The sequence below is a fragment of the Ischnura elegans genome, chromosome 1 (assembly GCF_921293095.1).
Source record: "Ischnura elegans chromosome 1, ioIscEleg1.1, whole genome shotgun sequence".
NCBI lineage: Eukaryota > Metazoa > Arthropoda > Insecta > Odonata > Coenagrionidae > Ischnura > Ischnura elegans.
In genome coordinates this window covers 7394645-7407962 of record NC_060246.1, presented here as the reverse complement: position 1 = coordinate 7407962, position 13318 = coordinate 7394645, and the positions used below count along the sequence as shown (strand labels likewise).

The 13318-nt window shown below is 40.7% G+C and overlaps 1 protein-coding gene across 1 annotated transcript in view; it reads right to left on the bottom strand.

Annotated features, from left to right (window-relative positions):
• Positions 1 to 10557, bottom strand: part of LOC124154268 (protein sickie) — a 1153386-nt gene extending 1142829 nt beyond the window's left edge. Inside the window, exon 1 of the mRNA XM_046527895.1 lies at positions 10097 to 10557. Coding sequence (XP_046383851.1) covers positions 10097 to 10201 — 105 coding nt within the window. The 5' untranslated portion in view covers positions 10202 to 10557. The remainder of the gene's footprint in view (positions 1 to 10096) is intronic.
• Between the last annotated feature and the right edge of the window lie 2761 nt (positions 10558 to 13318).

Below are 13318 nucleotides of genomic sequence, written 5' to 3'. Positions count from 1 at the left end.
GCCTGGTAGGACGTGTCTTGCGGCCCCTCCCATTTGTTGCATCCACACAACAGCTGTTTTCTCGAGAGCACCTTTCACCGAAGCGCAGCTCCCTTCCCCACCCACCAATACCCCTCCTTCATCACCCTTGGATACAAAACACGATTTCCCGCCGCTGAGGCGATCGGCTCTTCCGCCGGAAGTGCTACGCGTCGATCTTTAAATGCGTCGTCGAGTCGTTAGTCTTCTTTTTTTACTACGAGTCTTTAGCTCGCACGAATACAACGGTTGAACGAGTTCCCTGGCTCTTGCGAACGGGCGAGGGGCGTCATTCTCATCAGTCGGGCCATATCATCGTGCCATAATATTGGGGCGAGGCGAACGGGGAAAGGAAATGGAATACGAGTCATTCATGTATCGAGTCTCTGCCATTGCATGCAACCACAAATGCAAATCAATCGCTAAAAATGCAAATCAATCGCTAAAAATGCAAATTATCCTAAAGGGTATCTTGGACAGTTAGCTTTTACTCATACTACTAGATACTATGATTGTTCAGGAATTTTCAGCCCATACGTCGGTGGAAAATAATTTTTAACACCTCATCGCCCATCTCACGCTTGTTTTTAACAATCCTCTTTAGATTCTTCGAAATTTAGGAATTTTACATGTCCCTTCCTTATTATGTTTACAATTGGGTAGTTTCCACCTTCAAACGAAAAGGAAAGGAATTGATTGCGATTCGTTGCCCAAGATTAGTGTATTTATAATATACAAATTATTAGGTTTTAGAAATCCCAGTTTAGACGAATGTTAATGGTCAATTTTAACCTCCTTTGAAAAAGCCCAGATTGGCGCCCATGCGATGCCACTCCACGTGACGCCACAGGGACCTAAATTCTGTACGAGTAGATAGGAGTTTTACATCGTCTGAGATTACCTATGCATGCATGAGGCACAGAGATCAGGGAAATATCTCTTAATAATCACCTATTAAAACTGCCTATGGTCGGAAAGTTCCCCAGGACTAATAATATTCGATTTATGCAATTAAAAAAAGGAAACCTCCTTATTATTATTGACAGGGAGGAATAAATGACAAATTGGTATATAATTTTATTTCAAAATTGTCTCGGTAGTCATTCCTCTTTCTTGTTATTCGTTCACTGTTCCGCTACACTTATGGTACTGCTGTCCAAAAAGGAATCCTCCATACGAAGCAAGGATATCGCAATGAAATCGGATTCCAGCCCTATTAAAGAGACGCAAGAAAACGAGCACATAGCATGCGATCATGGAGAAATTAGGACTCACATTTATGCATGACGTGATACATCATTCAAAATTTAATGGTAGCTTCCGAGAAATAAGGCTCCATAAAAATTCATTTCAATATTTTATGATGACTATACAAATCAAGGGAATAATTTCAAAATTTCAAACTATGCTCATGAATAATGTTTTTAAAACTGTTAATGTTCAATTGCACACTGCAAATTTTGACGATTGAGCCAAAGAAAAAATATCAGTTAATATTTACTCATTCATAGTTTCTTTGTCTTATTTTGAGTCCTATTGACTTTACGGATGTAACCGCGGATAAATACAAACAACAAATAGATGTTTTATTTGAGCGTCACATTTCATTTTCCGGTATCAAAAGGATGCATTACCTTCTTATCAATACATGGACAAGGTCAATCAAATCTCAACCAGCTCTTTTCCAACAAAATGAAAGTTTCTCCTTTGCATAACGTAACTATCAGGGGTATTATGCCACTTAGTATACTCTTCCCTATCTTTCCGAAAGAGCGGCATTGAAGCATAATCAAACACTCAATTCGCGCGACGAAAGCAAAACGAAGTGATATTTCCAACTCTTCTTTCATATCTTGCTTGGAGGGTGTTTATCATTCGAGCATCAATTGGGATGGGCAAGATTGCAAAGTAAAAGCGTGTAGACGGCTCGGAGTGAGCGGCATTGCGGACGCCTGTCTCTCTTTCTTGGTCACATTATCTTCTATTGACTCTCTCAGCGCACGAAGTCCGCTAGCGGCTACTCGCAGGAGATCCAGACGAGGATGCATGATGTGTAATTAGTCGCCTTCCGACTTATCTACTCTGGCACCTCATGGCTCGAGCACGAACGAGATAGCTTAGCTATTGAAAGACGAAGGATGATACTTTCCCATCTGCTCATCGGCGCTGAATGCTGAATATCTTGCTCCAAAACTGGCACTAGAATCAGTCTCACCAACGATGCAACTTTTGTCACAACCGAAGAGGAAGAACAGGAATATTTTGCTCAATACGCTACAATCAGAGGATATTTTCAAATGTTAGCAATGAACTAGCCAAGGACTGATTAAAATCTCAACAAACCACAATCATACTGATAGAAAATATAATTAGTCAAACTAACGCAAACACTTTGGCAAAATAATGCTAAATGAGCATTTATATTCTCCTGAATCATTCTTATATTCTAGGAATATTGTCAGAAATCTTTCTTGCTTCCAAATATTGCAGAAGGTTACACGATAATTATACTTTTTAGAGAAATCTATGGAGATAATCTACAACATGTGAAACAGTTGCGTTAGCATTGACATGCGCTTAAAAAATTACATCTAAGCATTTTTAATAAATCAAATTTTTTTATTTCGGTAAAAACGTTTAAACCTAGGAATCTAAATCTCCTCAAAGGACATGAATATCTTGCCAAAAAATTATGGAATTCGAGCAAACTCGATGTGGTCTTTAGAATACCCTTTCAATACGGAAATACAGTAGAAGATCGATAATCCGGAAATCTATTTAACGGAATGATCTAAACAACGGAAGGTTTTCCCGGAGTTTTTCAAAATTTCTATTTTTTAAGTTGCATCGCCGAAAATATGGCTATCTAAGTGGTTAAATCGCCGTCTCAGAGCCTGGCTGTCTTCTCGCTAATCCCAAGAGATATAGTCAACTAATTTGCCGTTATTTTCTGTAAAATATTTCATTTCGTGATCCGGGATCCCTAGATGTAGTGATTTCGCGCAAAAGATTTCACGGAATCAACGTACCATGTATATTCCTCGAACTTTCCGGACTTCAGTAGAGGGATGAAAGTGGATTGAAGTTTACATTGTGCGCGCCGCACGCCCAAAATTACTTCAAATTAATCCGAGGAGATTTGCAGTTAAAATAAAACTGTAAGGAACATGAATGATAACTGCTTATTTTCTTACGATTGCCTTCTTTTTCACTCAATGAGCTCCGACCGTCAGGAAGAGGAATTCTATCGACGTCTTTAATCTGCATGCGCTCATTTTGCAGCAGTGAGAATCAACGTACTGCTTAAAACACATTTTTTCAGCTGGCATATTCCCTGGTGAAAGCACTATTTTCCGATCAGAAATTTGCCTTTTTTGAAAATCTGAAAAATGGTGTCGGGCAATCGACCATTTATGACATTAAGGGACAGAGAGAAAAACTTTTGCAGTTCGTTTCGGAGTCTGACTCGTTGGCCGGAATTTCCAAAAGAAGAAATATACGGGGGCCGAGTAACAATGAAGTGGATAAGGTGGTATACGAATGGTTCCGGCAGCGACGAAGTGAAGGAGTTCCAATTTCCGGAGGAATAATAATGGAAAAAGCTAAATATTTCCACAAGGAATTACAAATCACGTCACCGTGCGAATATACGACAGGGTGGCTACAAAAATTTAAACAGCGCCATGGCATTCGATATCTGAAGGTTACCGGAGAAAAACTGTCAGCAGATCACGATGCTGCGGAAGATTACGTCAATGAGCTGGCAAAGTTGGTGGATGAACATAATCTTTCACCGGATCAGATTTACAACATGGACGAGACTGGATTGTTCTGGCGCTGTCTTCCCCGAAATACGTTCGTTTGCCGCGATGAAAAGACTGCGAGCGGAGCGAAAGAATCAATGGAAAGGGTCACCATCGCAGCCTGTTCCAATGCTGCCGGGAGCCATAAATGCAAGCTCATGGTCATCGGTAAAAGTGCAAAACCACGCGTATTTAAGGGTATACACCAGTTTCCTGTGATTTACAGAGCCAATAAGCGAGCTTGGATTACCCAAGAATTATTTAAGGAATGGTTTCATACTAACTTTGTCAAAGAGGTCCGAAAAAATTTCAAGGCTCTTGGACTGCCTGAAAATGCAAAAATTTTATTGTTGTTGGACAACTGCCCTGCTCATCCTCCAGCAGAAACTCTCGTCGAGGAGAATGTTATAGTGTCTTTTTTGCCGCCGAACTGTACTGCTCTAATCCAGCCACTTGATCAGGGGATAATAAATAGCCTTAAGTGTCACTATCGAAGTGAAGTTATGAAAAATATCATCAACCGTGACACTGCTTTCTCCTATGAAGAATTTAAGAAGGAATTTACCCTTAAAAATGCAGTATGGTGTATTAACGAAGCGTGGGATAAGGTTACTCCCCAGGTTTTGAAAAGATGTTGGAGTAATTTGCTGCCGGATTTTCAAAACCGCTGTGAGGAAACTGACGACATACCAGAATTTGATGGCTTCCAGGGTCCGTCGAATGATCCCGTTTCTCATTTTATAAATTTTGTGAAAGAGCTGGATGCCGACATAAGTGATGAAGATCTAAAAGAATGGAATGCCTGCGACAATAATGCCCCAGTGTACCAAAGCTTGACCGATGGAGAGATAATGGATGCAGTCACGGGTTCGACAGTTGATGAAGACGTGACCGACAGTGACTGCAGCTCTGATGAGGAGAAAATTACTACGTCGGACGCAATCACTTATGCAGAAAAACTCATAAAGTACTTGGAGCAGAGGCCCTCTTCTTCCAACGATATGGAGGTATTACACATGCATAGGTTGAAAAACAATTTAATACAAGAGAGACGCAGCCGCTGGAAACAGGTCAAACTTACCGACCTCATGAAGAACGCACCAACAACCAAGTGCGCGGATGTTGCTGCCACAGATACTGCGTGCCACTCCACCCATGGCAAATAAATATCCAATGGACGTAATGGTAAGCAATTTTTTCAATTTTTCGGGATTCATGCCGCTAGGGAACGCGTTGTTTATGAAGTTAATGCCAAGTAGATTTTCCAAAATACTCGCGTTTTCCGCCCTTAAAAGATTAGCTGCGACTATTAATATTAAATTGAAGAATTAACATTCAAATTCGATTGTTATTTACGGTAACGTACTCGAAGTGGGATTACCTCCGATCGGAGGATTTGATAATTACCGATAAATGTATGCTAGTAGTCGTGAAAACGACATGGAATTTGCGATAGCTGCATGTTGAAAAATACGGAGAGGCAAAATGTTGATATTCCAGTCGGATTGTAAAAATATTATTTGCCATATTTATTTCATTTACAGTTGGCCTTATCAAGAGTACCTCTGCGATTTACGGACGAAGAATATTTTCAAATGTTTTGAACCTTTTTTTAATCACAGATGGCAAATAGATATCCAAGATTCTCACCATAATATATATTCAATAAATATCCAAGATTCTCACGCCTTTCATCATGAATTTTATTGAGTTTTTCTTGATCCCTTACTCAGCAATACATCATTTCTGTTGATGCCAATGCACGTTCCGGAAAAAAATATTTTCCGTATTGCAGTGTTGCCTGCATCCAGGGAACAGATCTATTTACCGGAAATATCTTTAATCCGGAAAGGGTCTGGTCCCACGCATTCCGGATTATCGATCTTCTACTGTACAATGATTTTGAAAGTTTCAAGAACATTAGAACTTCTGCATTTAACGAATTAGCTGTACAGGTGACAAGCTCAAGCTGTTTATTGTCGACAGAAATTTGATATTAAACGTACGTCTTGTTCAAGCTCTCTTATGAAAACTCTATCCTTTCAAAGCTTCAGTTTTAATTAGAAAGCCAACAGAGAAGTACCTTCAATTGGAAATATTATCCTATCAAAAGCAGCATATAGAAGACATGAGATCATTCAGAATAAACTTGATAAACGGAGGAAACAAACGATGCTAATATTCTTCTCGTGAGTTCATCACGTCGGGTCGGATTCGTGCACGCGCTGGGTTTGCAGTTGGCGACAAATTGAAGTGTACATGGGTAAATACAAAACGCGTGCTCATCGCAGCGATGTAATTACGCAAGTTTGGCATTGCTTGTGAGTGAACTAGACAGAACTTCAAGAAGCCAGAGGGACCGGCAAACGCCATCATAGGTGGTTGCTTAGGGAGTAGCAAATAGGAGGAAGTAGGGACCCCCAACAAAGCTGAAAATGAAACGGAGGCAGCGGAATTGTCTGTGGAAATGATTTACTAGGGTGACATACACGTATATTATGATTAAAATACGTCCATTACATAGAGCAGGCCCCATTTCGTTGTGTGGGAGCTTGATAAATGTTGCAACACTTCAATCTGTTTCCGAAAATGCCCGCACCGGAGATCGGAGAAAGTGGAGATCGATCCACTCGTTCTCAATATTGGCATTGGGTAATTTTTACTCCTGATGAAAACATTGCAATACTATTAATTTGATAGATAATAGCATGAAGAATAAAATCATGCATTCGGTCAACAATTTTTATTACCCCTTATTTCTTCGTGAAATTCGAACCGCTCTGTGATCAATGACTACATGGGGAGGCATCTTTCCTAAACCATTTAAACACGTAATGGGCGAGCTGCAGAATCCTCTCTCCTAATACTTGTACGTAGTGAAAATCATGAATGTGAAAAATGGAGGATTATCCAGTTTCAAAATGTTTGATTCACACCACAATTAAGTGGTAGCTAATATATGCTTTCGCATAAGAAATATTTATATCGACTTATTGAATAACTGCACTAAATTACAAAGCATTGTTTGATAGCATTAGGTAGCGATCCCTCTCCAAAAGTTTTTCGGACAAGGTAATTACTAATCGAGTTCATAAAACGAACATTTTACTTTATCCATACGAAACAGTACACTCTTCAGCAGTTGAATGAACTCTAATTAGGGTGAACGCAAGAAAGTCCTGCTCTCGTCTTCAGTTGATATCAACTAGTGATGGCATATTAAACGACTCTTTTTGTTGAACTCCCCCGCCATTCAATGCACACTCTGCTCGCACAGTGCGACTCAGCAAAGCGTTACTGGATTTTGGGGAGGGGGGATGAGGGTAGTGGAAGAAAGGGGGAAGAGGGGAAGGTGGTGATGGAGGGATTTCTAAACGAACATCAACATACCACATGTCCTAGATATCAATTTGAAAAATTGATTTCAAATCAATCATATATTGAATAATCACAATTCTTAGCAGGTAATATAACTCGGGACCCATTTCTGCCGATACGTTATAATTTCCATGGAAGACGGGAAGCATATTCCGTCTCCTGCGCTTTGAGATGACGACAGTTTTAAAAATTACGTTGTATCAAAATATTATCACCGAAACAACGTGAGTATGTTAACAATTCATAGTTATTTTTCTCGATTAATCACAATTGTTTGTGTTAAAACAAATTTTCCTTTTTGTCTCAAATTATTTTTATAAATTTTCTGCTGGCGCAAAAACCTCTACATGAACATCTTCAACCCTTTTTGTTTCTCTATGCAAGGAAAATACAGGAGGGAGAATTACTATAAGGGTCGTATGAGGTTCTTTAGAGCAATACCCAGAAAATGAATGAGGAGACTCTTTTAAGCGCTGTGAAAAAGGTGAGGAGTAGGCTACTCGCTAAAAGTGCCATGTGCTCCCGTTGACCCGCCAAACGTGCGATGAGCATCACATGGAAATATATGCGGAGGGAGTCGTGTGCGCATGGAGTCCGACTTCCACCGCCCACGACTCCAACACGCACATTGTGCGCGGAGGGAGTCATTAGCGCCGAGAGTCTGACTTCGCCACGCACGACTCCAACACGCACAGTGTGCGCGGAGGGAGTCGCGACTCACCAAATAAGAAAACTCCTTCGCCTCACAGCTCAATCTGCTGAGTCGCACATTCGAACTATCCCACTCGTAGAGAGCCCATCACTGACACCAACCTCTTTCGACCAACTCGTCAAATCATGTTTAGGCGCGCCGCCACCGCCACCCGTGGCGAGGGGAGGAGCTGCTCTTGGAGTGTGCCGCATGATTCATTCTCTCATCTACTGCTTGGCCCTCTTCCGGGACGCAAGCATAACACTCAAGGTCAAGGGAAGGCGGGCGGGGAAAAGAAAACAGCAAAGCAAGGCGGGAATTAACAAAGACGCAACGCTGAGCGAAACGAAGTGGTGACTGACGAGGGTTTTCCTTTGCCTTGCAAGATCAATAACGAAGGAGGAGGCGGAGACGAATTCAGATGGTATCTGCTGACAGGAGTGATTGATTTCAGACTTGCCTGCCTCGATAGATCGATTACAAATTCAGAACTTAAGGGATCCTCGAGTCTCTCGCAGGAAATAGAATGTGAGCATTATCATGAATAATTTGTCAAGAAGTTTATATAATTTAAAAAGTCAAGGGGCAAACCCAATAATCTAGCCTATGCATATCAAGGTCCATTTTCTTCCCCCGATCGATATTATAAGAATAGTGTATTCTCTGTGCTGTCTAATTTAGTTACTTCCACACCTTTAACTGTAATTACGCATAATTTCCCATTAGATACCTCGAGAGGATTCGCAGCCTTGCGAAAATTGGTAAGAAGCAAGCGTTAAGACAACATTGAGCCAACTTAATGGTAGAAATTATGAGGATGCTGAAGCGCACTTCTTCGGAAATAGAGCAGGCCCCTTCCTTATCCATCTTCCCGGTACTTTCGTTCTCACGTATAGGAATGGCATTTGTTCGACTGCAATGTGAATGCTGTGCACCCGGCGCGGCGGCTCCTCCAACATAAAAACTCTCGTCGACTGGCCTTTACCCTTGCAGAGCCTCTGCTCTAAACTTATTTCTTGCGTTTATTATTTATGGCTTTAAGGTGTGGACACTTCGGCGTCAATTGGGAACTTTTCGTCTCCAAAGGGTAGGGCTTACCTAAGCGAGACACAACGTGCAGCTCTTTCCCAAATTATGTTTTCACTTACTATCTAATTTATCTAATCGAAAGGGAAAAGACTTCGGATAATCATTTGTTGAGTGGATTTTCTTTGGCTCATGTTCTACACCTGCATTATCTTGAAGCTAATCATGGTTGCACTTCAGTGAGAACAACTTATTACTTCATTACGGGAATCATAATACGAACAAAAGCAGCGATTTCATGAAGTGGTTTCCTGCTATCCATTACTTGCCGTTTGCTCTCATTACTTTGTACGTCATACTCCATCATACTGCTTAAAGCTAAACAAAGTTTTATTCAAATTCACATGTAAACGAAGCATTCCGTCGTCTGCGACTTCCAAAGCAACTGACAGTGGTCGGAAATATCGTTATAATCGATACGCACCACCGACTGTGGCAAAAGGTCTTCTCATACTTGGACTTTCATTTAAAAACACATACAAAAATTACGTGAAGAATTGTTATACTCTTTATTTTAGTTAATAAGGACGTACTAATAAGTTACACATATAATAACGACAGTTTTATTTTATGTTACCTATCGGTGATAACAGCACCGTATTTAAAATCTTGTCTTTATTTTAAGCGTCAGGGGGAGGGGGGCTGCTCCCCCCTAAATCTGGCTATGGCCGAGTTCACTCGCCGTGAGAAGCAAACGTTTCAATCGGTCATGCACACTAATTTGATTCTAATGATCTCTCGGATGATCATTCATCGTGTAAAACGACCTTAATGCCACTCTTCATAACAAGAAATGTTGCATTGATAATTTTGTGATCACATCATAGCATTTAGTTATATATCCGACTTTTTTCTCTGGTGTTTTCTGGAAGCTTTTATAGATGATGAAAATAACTTCATGGACGTAATTTATCATGGGAATTTGCCATCACATCGTTATGACTGATGAAACTCAAAAATAAACTTAATTGAAATTTTCAGATTATTTCAAAATGTTTCATAATTTATTATTATCATATTTTTTATTTTAAACATTTAAACTTCCCATATAGACATGAAGACAATGGCAGTTTGGGCGGCTTTCTTTATCCGCCGTTTCCGAATTTTTGTATGCTTTTACCTGTATGATGGACATCTGGACTTTGGCGGCGGCTGAGAGGCTGAGGTCATCCATGGAGCCGTCGTTGGATGAAGTGGAGCGAACGCCCCGGATGCAGGCGGCCATTTTGAGGCGAGATCACTCGGCAACAATAAACAACAATATGCAACAATCAATGCGACGCACTTTTCTCGACGGAGCATGGCGCACACACACCAGTCTCTTCGTAAGATTGCCGTTTAACGAAGTTGTACAACTGAAGACACCAACACTCTCCCATCCCCAACATCTCACAGGAGAAATATCAAGAATTTATGGCCTCTTAAACGCCAAATACATGCACACTATTTGATGTATTCAGATGCAAGTTTAACGTCCTCATACGAGGTCAATGTTTGAATTCAATTCACCCAATATATGCAGATAAAGAGAACTGTGTTTTTCTGTATTGCGACGACTGCGATACTGCTTGTCATATGATCATTCATTGGGTTGACCTAGTAAATATAAAAAATGTGTTACTAAAAATTCAAGCTCTGCACGGTATTAATGTTTTACTATTAAAAATTTACTTGAAAAACGCAGGTTAGTAAAAGAATGGAGCAATTGCGCACTCTTCCGGTCACACTGAATATTCAGCGAGCGCATTGATTCCGGCGGAGAGAGAGACTTAATCGTGAATTTAATAAATTACAAAGAAAATCAACGTAATTCGTGAAAACCCGTAAAAGGCGTACAGAAATCGTTGCAAAGATTCTAAACGAATTAGGCTCGAAGCCACAAGAGGCTCGAAGGCAGCGCTACGCTTACATTTCTTGAGAAATTGAGAGTAGATATCTTTCAGAGCAAGTAGAGAGCATCGTATGAGGACCCCACCATAGTCCAGGTCCGATAGAAACGATAAAGTGAGAGAAGTATTTTTCCGAATGGATATATACATGGGAATTAGTTTTTCCTGCGGCCTTAAATAAATGCAAGGCGGAACTTCCTTAGAGCATTTCCTTCTTCTTTGAGTAAGTCTGGTGTCTTAACACCTTCTGCTAAACGCCTATTGAGGCGCCTTGCGAGATAGTATGTAAATGTAGATGTTACAGGCTGTAAATATTACTTTTTTTGTTATTATAGGTGTTAGATCGAAACTTGAAGCTTGTACGTGGTGGAAAGGTTCCATATTAGCGATGGAAATTTGAAAATTAACGACTTCCCGCAAATGTACGATAATTCACTAGCATCTGGAAATATAAAAAATTGCGCTATTATCAATGAGAATTTTCATTTCCTCAAGAGATCAAGATGGATATTAACCTACGCAGTTATGCGCACTGAGTTCCATTTGAATTGAAAATCATATTAATCGTTGAATAAATACATATAAAACATTTACCGGAATGCTCCATGATGTCGCTGGCGCTGGCTCCATGAAGTTCAATGCAAAGTTTATGACAACTCTTAGTAACGCCGACCGATAGGAAAAATAATGTGAGATCGAATAAACTGTCCTTATTTGCGGAATTATGTGTACAGATTAATACTTTAATTATATTTATGTATTATGGCGCCATTCCTTAGTCCCAACTGATAAAATATAACGTGCAAAGTTTGAAATTATTCATTAGCCTGCAAAGTCGAAAATTAACGGTGATTACCTCTGTTGAGGTGGAAGGTGAATTCCTTTAAATTAGTCGGTAAAATTATTACAGAATCGTTAGTAATGAATTTATATTCTTCCTGAACGTCTCCCTCGACTGACTCAAAGTCCGACTGCAGCGCTCTCTATCGAAATGAAGAGAAGCCTCATGGTTTTATGTTTCTCAGAAAGTCACCGAGTTTAAAATTAGAAGGACTCACCCCGAGGGACAACGGAAAGATCTCGAGGACAGAAGTCTGAGATGAAGCCACAGGGATTCCAGGCGAAAAAGGGGAAAAAAAGTACAAAAACTTATCATGATCAAAGGTTTTCATCTTTCGGTTGCCTGCAGTGATATCCGTCACAAGAATGGCTGACATATAACTCCAAAGGAAGTTTCTGCCTTGAATTCCTGAATTATACCCTTGGTAACGATAATAAATTGAATAGATGCGAAGAAACACCTCTATTTTGCTTCATTTACGTTGAGAAGATAACACAAACTCTAATCAAGTAAATAAAAATGTCCCTCGAGTGCGCTAGCTTCATGATGATTACATACATTCCAAAAGTGTACGCTCGAGGTCGGACGAATCAAAATACACATTTACTTCAAATATTTATTAATTTAAAAAATAAATATTATACACTCGACCTCTAAAATTAAATTTACTCTCCGCGGAAGACTCGAATTGTTTTTCAATCAAGTCATCCGAGACGAAGCGCATCATTTTCCGCAGTTTTCGAGCGCTACATTCGAAACGAAAACATTTTTTGAGAAAAAAAAATTTACGAATGCAATGCGTGAGAAAAGTGCCGATGATAAGGTGATAAAATTCTGAAATTATTCATTGGTGCGAACGAGGGAAGCACTTTGTTGCAAGGAAGGTTTGCTATGGGATTTGGCGGAAGCGACCTGCCGGTAAGGTAATTTGCGCCATTTGGGGGGGTGGGGGTGGAGAGAAACCCAGCGTCGCCGTAGCGTCACCGAAAAGCGTCCAGGGAACCACTTTTTAACGTCCACTGACATGGAATGAGTGCTTTTCTTGAATTGCCCTTCATCACGCACTCAAACAGGACAAACACTCGGGTGGACTCTTCAGAGTCGCTGGGATTTGAAACCGAGCCCACGAGGTGTGACGCCCACACTGTCCTTCTCAGCGATCCAATCCCCATTTGGTTCAACGAATTATTTCGCTCACTCCACACTGCAAAGGCGACGATTAAGTCTCCCTAAATGACGCAAATATTTGTGTATTCCCCAGTGGTTGCATTTCCATTGAGTCAACGTTCTTTAAGGAGTCATAACCTTACTCAGTGCTTCGAGGAAGCTGCGAGCAGAAGCAGAAAAATGAGACAAAGTGTGATTGGGGAGGCGACGGAACGGTTTATCACGAAAAGTAGGATTAATTCAGTTCGTGGCGTTCCCTGTTAGTAGAAGGAAACGGGAGAGGGAAGATTGTAGTGGCGCGTGCATCATCCCGAGTTCTCCCAGAATAGAAGAACGAGGTTGTTGTAGAGGAAGGGAAGAGGGTGGAGATGCGGTCGAGGCGTTTATTGCTCGAAAGAGCTGCCTCAGCAAGTGGTGGGAGCCGAGTCGGATGAAGGGGGCGCCA